An 8,630-nucleotide genomic window follows, 5' to 3' on the forward strand; every position below is an offset into this window, starting at 1 on the left:
TATCGTCTGGGCCTTCGCCGTCTCTCCCCAAAAGACCTGTTAGTGGATCAAGTAGCCAGTCACCAGCTGTCATTTCCATCTTTTAAATTTTAAAATAGAGTTTAGTCCTGGACTGCCTACATACAGTATATCCAGCCATTTAAGTTTCAAGCATCAGCCTTTTTCCTTAGGTGTCAACAAGTAGGTTTCAATAATAATAATAATAAAATAATGAAAACAAAGTTTTGGCATCTGAAGTCAAAACTGAGATTAAGGAGGCCCATGCTGATGTCCACCCTTGGCCCACAAATCAGCAAGTGCACCCCTGTTAAAAGTATTCAAGCAAAAATGATTTCTAATCTTTCTCAAATATTTTATAGTTTATATTATATATTAACGAATTATAAACGTTTGTTTGTTTGTTTGGTTGTGTCATTTTGCCAGTCTCTATAAGTCTAATGCCAACTTCCACATTTACTCCTGATCGAGGCACGTATCTGCTGCCAGAAGGTGAACACATAACAAAAAAATCTGGACCAAGCTAACAGGAAGCAATCTTGAAAGCAGACTCGGATTTGGCATTAAAACATAAGGTTACATCCTCAGGGCTGCTTGTGCCAAACAGGATCGTGTTGCAGCCCTGCACTTGCAGACGAGAATCCTACCAATCCAGTTTGCTTCATCTTGTTTGTAATGATTTGCATATAATGAAGTCACAGTTATGTTGTGAGACACAAGGATAAGTAAAGAGGGGTGGTAACACAACAACGTTAATCTGAACAAAAACTAGCAAACGACTGTGACCTTTTTAATTTTTATTTCTTTTGTAGTAAATACAGTTATGTACCGTCTGTTTAAGAGGTTGTTCTTACATGCATCTGCTCCCACAGATGTTACTCTTTTCAAGTTGTAGCCCTCTCTTCCCAATATACTAACCTCCTGAGGAAAAAAAAACACTTCGTCTTGTCTCTGCGCTTCCCAGGAGAAACCGGAGTCATTAGCCCTGTCGAGCTAACACTACATGACAAGAGCGCGTGCCGGAAGTAGCTGCGTTTGTTTTCGAAGTAAAAGCTTTTTACTCTTTCCGACGATCCACTGCAAATACGGTTCCCCCAATGAAGATTTTAATTTGAAATTCATAACCGGAAGTTGTGTTTCTTACACGCGCTAGCTTAAAACATTAGCCCGACTTAACGCGTTTCAGGCGGAGTTCAGATCTTAAAACACTTGGCCAACTTCTTCACCGCTCCACTTCTTCGTTCTCACATTTGAACTGAGATACCCTTCTCCCCTGGCCCACCCTGGAGGAGGAACGATTTATGGAATATGTAGGTTTTGAGCCGCCGTTAAATTTTTGATAGTTTTTTTTTTGGAGTCACTACATACAGCACTCCTCTCCCCCCTCCTCTGTGGACGCGCTCCGGGACAGGAGAGTTTTCTGGTTTGTAACTACTTTTTTTTTTTTTTTTTTTGCTCGTCGGATTTTGGGGCACTCATGAGATGACACGGACTATTAAAAGGAGAAAGAAATATTTGTGAATAGATTCGTGGTTGTTGTAAGAAAGTGCTTTTCAGTTGATTTTTTTTTAAACCAATTGAGCAACTGGCGACAGGACTCTATAATCAATGCGGTGTCAGCTGGAAGGACGCGGGGTCCGGATCTCACCTAAACGGTATAGCTTTAAATCACACATGTAGGTGTGCACACAACATTTTATTATTTATTAATTTGTAAGACCATTTTAGATACACCAAAACAATTTAAAATAATCAATGAGAGCATGTATTTAATTTGGTTAATCAATATTCATTTTTAGTAGTAAAGTAGGAATCACATAACCCATCCATCCATCCATATATATATATATATATATATATATATATATATATATAACCTTAAACTGAGCCCAAATATTCATATATATATATATATATATATATATATATATATATATATATATATATATATATATATATGAATATTTGGGCTCAGTTTAATTTACCTTAGAACACTTGTCACACACTTCCCTGGCAGTCTTGCAGCTGTTGGATATTTTTTTACATGTTTTCACATTTTGTTTTCGTTGGCAGTCAGTCAGGTGAGGTGAGAGCTACCGTGCCACAGTCTAAACCTGCATGCAGATCACCCAAGTTGCCATTTCAAACATACCTGCAGCAGATCACATAATTGTCAACAGATCCCAGGCTGAATAAATTGTGTGGGTGGGTTTTTTTTCTTAGTGAAAGTGAATGCATATAAGATTCATCACAGCTCCCAGACTGTAGGGTGAGATTTCTCTTGCATTACACTTTAACACAAAAATGAGTTAAAGATGGAGTACACATTATGCTATACTGCTGCACAGACTCATTAGAAGTGTCTTGTTTGTGTTTCTGTGTGTGAAAGAGAGAGAGGTATCACCAATAGAGTCCATCATATGGAGCCAAGGTTAGAGTGGAGGGGGCCAGCATGAAACAATCACAGACCTGGAATTAATGGGCTGTTTGCACAGTGGGACAGCAAGGCATTGTAAACGAGCACATGTGGGACCAAGGCTTTTACCTACAGAAAGGAGAGAGAGGGGAATAGAAAGAGGGAAACCAGGAGGACAAACGTTTACCTGCTTTACATGTGTCACAGCCACTCCTGCTGTCAGTGTTTCGTATGATACATTTCGGACAGCTTAGTCAGACCAAACCTGTCATAAAATCTGCTGATGGATGCGATGTCTGGGGCGAAACAGTGTTTAGGGGAAACTTCATCCAATCACACAGCCTTCGGACATCTTCCACCTCACTCTCCTTGTTACACAACTTCAAAGAAGCAGGATTAGGACAGGACAGGGTGCAGTAGTCCTGACATTAACACACAACGCATTATCTCAATGTCAGATGGATGCGTCTGACACTAGCCACATGTGACAAGGGGATTACTTTGTAAACAGGCTAATAGCACAGTAGCCGCTGCCAGGTGTGGAGCTGCTTTATGACATCTGTTTCCTGGTGAAGGTCTTGCTGCCAGAGACCCTATGTACTAAAATTCCTCCCTCCCACACATCATCTGGATTAAACCCTGTGGGTTACACTGGCAACATTCAAAGCAGGAGTCAGACCAATTTTCCAGGTGCCGGATTTACATTTTCCTTTATTGTTCACACTGTGTGTTTGGATTTTTATGGTGTTTTTGGGCAAAGTTGTTGCAATATAGCTGCACCAAAATGAGATGGAATATTTAACATGCTTAATTAATCTGACTTATCATATAGATTTTTTGCAAGAAACCTAACTTTCTTCGGGTCGGGTTCATAAATGTCTTAATAAATAAATTATATCTGGGATTTACTTGGAGATTAAATTGCATTTTCTTAAAAAATGACTGCTTATTCATTTAATTAAAAATGTAAAACTATGTAGTATGTTATAGGTAATATAAGTAAGAGTTGATTAGTTGAAACATGTTGCAAGACCAAAGTGAAAACTTAAGATCACTTTCAAGCTGACACTTAAAAATGCTCCCTTATCTTTTGGGAATGCTGCATTGCACTGTTTAGGAACATGTTGTCTCAGGTTATGACAGTTTCTGGTAGATCCAAGTGAATGTGAAATTCACAAAAACAGCAGGAAACATCAGTGCCTGTGTTTGGGCTATATAATTAGTATGCAGTCATAATGAGTGCTGCATAATACAGACCCTCAGTAGTTTATGGAGGCCTTACGGTTAATGTCATAGTTTAGTCTGTTTGGTCTGTTTATTCATGGATTTTTGCTTGATGAGCTGTTTGTTCATGATGTGTTTGTTCAGGCCCTGTCCGGTGGTTGGTCAGGGTGTTCTTCCTGCGCTCATTTGGTTGAATTTTAGACTATGGAGATTAGGATTAACATAAGTGTGTAGTACTTACTACGTGATGCTTCCGATTCAAAGACATTTTTGTGTGCGCTCATCTGGTGGGGTGGGGGTGGGGTCAGGTCTGGTCCAAGGGGTTGGAAGAACATCGCACCCTTCGTCTAGCCCTGCAGGGAGCGCAAATGATGCGTATCATTGTAGCAAATGGAGCATGGTGATGAAGTGCTTCTGCTGCTGTTGCTGTTACAAAAAAACCACTTAGAGGGTCAGCCTGCCGCCTGTCCTCTCTGTGGTGTGTGAGCGGTCCAAGTAAGCCGTCCTACAAAGAGCACACACACACAGTTTTGTAAACAAAATTTTTGTGGATGTTCATAGTGTGTTACCTCTTCTTCAGCAGTTGTCTCATTTCAAATATTCTTCCCCCCTTCGGCTGCACTGTGTTCACCTCAGCTGCACACTTCATTTTCTGCTTTAAATCAGTGTCGACAGACCTCAATCTCAGTTTGTAGGCTGTGTTAACAGTCAGATTTAATATTCAATTGACTTACAACACACAAGACATTTGGTAGGCCCGGTAGCTTGAGCAAACAGGAAGCTCTGCACACACTTTGATGTAATTTATCATCAACGTGAAAAGCAGGCATCTCGAACACACGTTTACAGCGTGTGACGTGTCAACCAAACCTTGCTCCACGCTGCCTGCAGGGTGTGGCCCCCGCGGTCAGAAAAAGGATTTACCTTTGTCACTCAGTCACACACTCTCACTTATGGTCTCTGTCACTCCTACACACCTGCAAACGACAAGCAAACACACATATACACACACACACGTGACATGTGCTCTTTCTCACTTATTTGCTGTTGCCCTGTTTTGTTTTTACATTTCACTGACTAAAGGAGCCTCGCCAGTAAAGCTGCATCATTGACATTCTGATCATTCCACCTATTTTAACTCTTTCCAAGTGACCTCCTCCCTGCTTTTAAACAAACTGATGCTTACCTCTGCTGTGTGGGCAACCTGTTAATGGATGAGTGACTGGGATGTTTGTTCTGTTAGTCATGGGGCACCCTCATGCTGAAACACAAATGAATCATCTTTGCTCTACTCATAACTTATTGTTTTGTCCACGTGATGTCAGACAGACAAAAAAATACATCTGAAAAGTCGTATGGATGACAGGAAGTGTTTACATTGGCTTACACAAGGGAGTGTTTTGTATAGTTGTGTAACTGTTTTTCTAATGGCTTTTCACTTTGTCACTACTTAACACCACGAGAAAAAAAGTTTCTTAAAGTCAGAAACCGTCATTATAATTTTTTTTTGCAAATGCAGCCCAAATTCATATATTTATTCTACAATAATCACATTATATTATTCAACATTGTTTATTATAAACATGTCAGGTCATAAATTCTAACATCTAATCATCTAATTGTTTGATATTTTTGCTTGGAAATGAATTGTAACTTCTGATTAATACTACTAACACTGCCTCTGTTTCTTTCTTTTTTGCAACACTCACTCTTTTGTAATTGCAAGCTGCACTAAGTCTGAATGATGCAGGTTATAGCAGGCAGGACGTTTACACTAGTGATCCCACTAGACTCTTACAGTCCACTGCAACAGATGTATGCTGCAGTTGTATATTGTGTCAGTCAGTACCTTTCCAAGGGAAAACAAAGTCACCCACAGCCCAGGTGTGATCGGGTACAATATCTGAGGTTTGTTTAAGCAGTGCTGGCATGTGTGTGTTTTGACAAGTAGACAGAATACAAATTACAACAGATTGAAGAAAGAGATTTCCGGATATCTAACACTTTGAAGAGAAAATAAATCATACCCCTAAAAAACAAGAGAGGATGGCTTGTTTTCTCTTGTTGCCCATGTCTTTTTAATGCATTAATCCTTTGGCTGTTAAGTTTCAGATCTGCATACATACCAGGCTGTCAGTGTTGAAGGTCAGAATCTGCAGCATTCAGAGCTGAACTCCACAAAAGACAAAAAGAGCGACCTTGTTGTACTTGTACCTATTTTTCCACAAGTCCTGCCAAGATTCTAAAGTCATTCCTCAGCAGTTAACACACTCTGGTCATAAAGCTGCGGGCCACCAGTAAAACATCTCATTTTACATTTTAATTGTGGTACTTGGTTTAACTGTATAAGCTACAATTTGCATTGTATAAACACTAATGTCTGCTCTGTATCTGCTCTCTTAAACCACCAGCTGATACGTCTTGGGAGTGATGCACTGGCTTCCCCTGGTTGCCATGGTGATTGCCTCGGCCCTGCCCTTCCCTCACAACCCCGTGTCCAGGATTGCTGCTGCGACCACAGAGCCTGGCTTTGACAATGGCAGAGAGCACCGTCACGACCCAGCCACTCGCCTCACAGCTTCCCCTGTGGACTACAGCTTAAGTGGAAATGCATCTCAATCGGACTACAGCATGGCTGCTCCTCTGAGCCAACACACCAACCTCCAGAACCCTAAGGATTATGTAAAATCCTCCACACATGAAGATATTTCCACATTCAAAGTGGAGGATCAAGGAATATACCAATCAAATAGCATCTCAGGCAGTGATGACAAAAGCAGTGTCAGTTCGGACGTTCCCACAGAAAGAGGGACTCTCAGGACCGAGGGTGTTTCCCAGGACAATTCTCTACCAAAGGACAACAAAGCTGGCAGCAGCAGCAGGCAAGATTACTCCAGTTTTGTGGACTTCTCAAAGAAGGATTCTCTTCAGGACACTACAGATAGGCCACTACAGGTTTCTGTAGTGAAAAACCATGACACTGTCAGTCCTGCTGCTGCACTGAAGGGTCAAAGAGGACCAACTGCTCCTTCAGTGCAGCTGATGGATACATCAACTCTTGAGACAGGGCACCAGCGGACAGTGGGGACAGAAGGAGTAAATGAAGAGAGCTTGACCATGGAGGCAGGGCTGGGTCTGGGGGCTGGGCTAGACAGCTTCCTAGAAGGAGACGAGATGTTTCTGGATGCACATCCAAGAGTCCTGTTCTCTCCCTCTCCATCGCCCCCAGAACACCCACCTCTCCTGCTCATGTTGGAGAGTGGCCTCCTGGAGGAAGACGAGAACAGAGAGGAGCAGGAGGACGTAGATGGACACATAGAAGGTCATGGCGACAGAGCAATTGACAGGAGCACAACTTTGAGTTGGGCAGACTCTTCTAAAGTCAACAGTGAGGCTTTTCGCCCTGTTAAAAGGGATAAACGGTCACACCTGGTTGACAAAAGGAGAGGGGAGAGGTCGGTGTGTGAGTCAGAAAGTGTTTGGGTAACTGACAAGAAGACAGCCATCGATGCCAACGGACACAAGGTCACTATCTTACAGGAAATCCAGACTCAGACAGGACCTCTCAAACAGTACTTCTATGAGACTCGCTGTCGCCAGGCCGAGCCGCAGAGCTCTGCTGGCATGTCAAAGGTTGCCGGTGCAGCGGCCAGATCCATGGGGACAGGTGTGGCTGGGGCTGGCTGCTTGGGCGTGGATAAAAAACAGTGGCTAAGCGAGTGCAAAGCTAAGCAGTCATACGTACGAGCACTCACCAAAGATGCTAACAACAGAACCGGATGGAGGTGGATCCGAATCGACTCGTCATGTGTGTGCGTGCTGCTGTCCAGAACGAATCAGGCAGTGGAGAGGCAGGTCTTGACGAGTCGGGGGAGAGGCTGAGAAACAGAGAGATGGCAAAAAGCTGGAAGTGACACAGAGCAGAGCAGCTGTGACATCCCTCTGTGTGCACTTTCACTTGCTTTTATGATGGAAGTTTTCCCTGCCTTAATCCACTGTTTTTTTTTCCATCCATCCCTCCACCATGACTTCAAATGACTTTTACAAAAAACAAGAAGACCTCAATATTAGATCTTAGGGAAAATTGTCATATATAGAGATTCACTTTAAGAAGTACTGTTTTTGTATGATTTATCTTTCATAATCTAAGTTATTTTTGATTAGTATGTAAGCATATGTATGTCTTTGATATTAATATATTCCTTTATATATATATATATATATATATATGTGTGTGTGTGTGTGTACAATATGACACCAGTATACCTTTATGTATGCAGCTATGTATTCCTGTGTGTATTTATAGAAGAAGTCTTCACAGAGTAATAGGTCTATCCAGTGTCTGATGATAATTCCAGCCTGTGGTCTGTTTAGGTTGTAAGAGGAAAGAGCACCACCTACTGAGGCTCCATTTTACTGCATATAGATAACCATGAATGTTGAAACAGTACTTTTAGCAGGTGGGTACGATGAGAGGGAAATATGATGTATGTGACAAGCATGGACGCATTCTAACATGACTTCAGAGAGGCTGATGATACATCTACATCTGTGGGACTCATTAAATGTGGTTCATGGATGCAAAACCATGTGGTTTGTAGATTATATGACACCTAAACAAAACCCATTTTACCATCTGCTGGTTGTTCAGGTAGCCTGCAAAACATGGCAATAAAGGCTCTTTGTATTCAGTGTTTTTGGACAACTTAACTGGTTTTTGGAGTGCATTTGCTACTTACCATAATATGAGGATTAAATTTGATATATTTTACTTCAGAAATGTAGACATTTTTACGCATCAGAATAATAATTGTCCAGATGAACTACTTACCTAAAAGTAACTGTGACATAGATAAAAGTGCAAGCACAGGTTATATGTATTTTGACTGTAAGATCTACAGTAAAAAAAAGTCATAATAGTAAAATATCATGCGGTCTAAGTATCTCTCATTAAGATAAATACTGAAAAATAAATCAGATCGATGAGGAAAAG

At 41.3% G+C, this 8,630-nt stretch overlaps 1 protein-coding gene across 3 annotated transcripts; it reads left to right on the forward strand.

Moving 5' to 3' along the window:
* Nucleotides 1-1,196: 1,196 nt before the first annotated feature.
* ntf4 (neurotrophin 4) lies at nucleotides 1,197-8,495 on the forward strand. 3 transcript variants are annotated; one of them, XM_028411945.1, is made up of 2 exons: nucleotides 1,197-1,420; nucleotides 6,049-8,495. In XM_028411945.1, the coding sequence occupies exon 2, from the start codon at nucleotides 6,068-6,070 to the stop codon at nucleotides 7,517-7,519; it is 1,452 nt and encodes a 483-aa protein (XP_028267746.1). In that variant the 5' UTR covers nucleotides 1,197-1,420; nucleotides 6,049-6,067; the 3' UTR covers nucleotides 7,520-8,495. The 3 variants fall into 3 exon arrangements, with proteins under 3 accessions (XP_028267746.1, XP_028267744.1, XP_028267745.1); XM_028411943.1 differs by having other exon boundaries at nucleotides 1,197-1,307; XM_028411944.1 differs by lacking the exon at nucleotides 1,197-1,420 and adding an exon at nucleotides 1,442-1,652 and having other exon boundaries at nucleotides 6,049-8,493.
* The last annotated feature ends 135 nt before the right edge of the window (nucleotides 8,496-8,630 follow it).

The sequence above is a fragment of the Parambassis ranga genome, chromosome 8 (assembly GCF_900634625.1).
Source record: "Parambassis ranga chromosome 8, fParRan2.1, whole genome shotgun sequence".
NCBI classification, from domain to species: Eukaryota; Metazoa; Chordata; class Actinopteri; family Ambassidae; genus Parambassis; species Parambassis ranga.

Excerpts from the sequence above, each read along its gene's own strand:
- ntf4 (XM_028411945.1), top strand. The coding sequence starts at position 6,068 with ATGCACTGGCTTCCCCTGGTTGCCATGGTGATTGCCTCGGCCCTGCCC.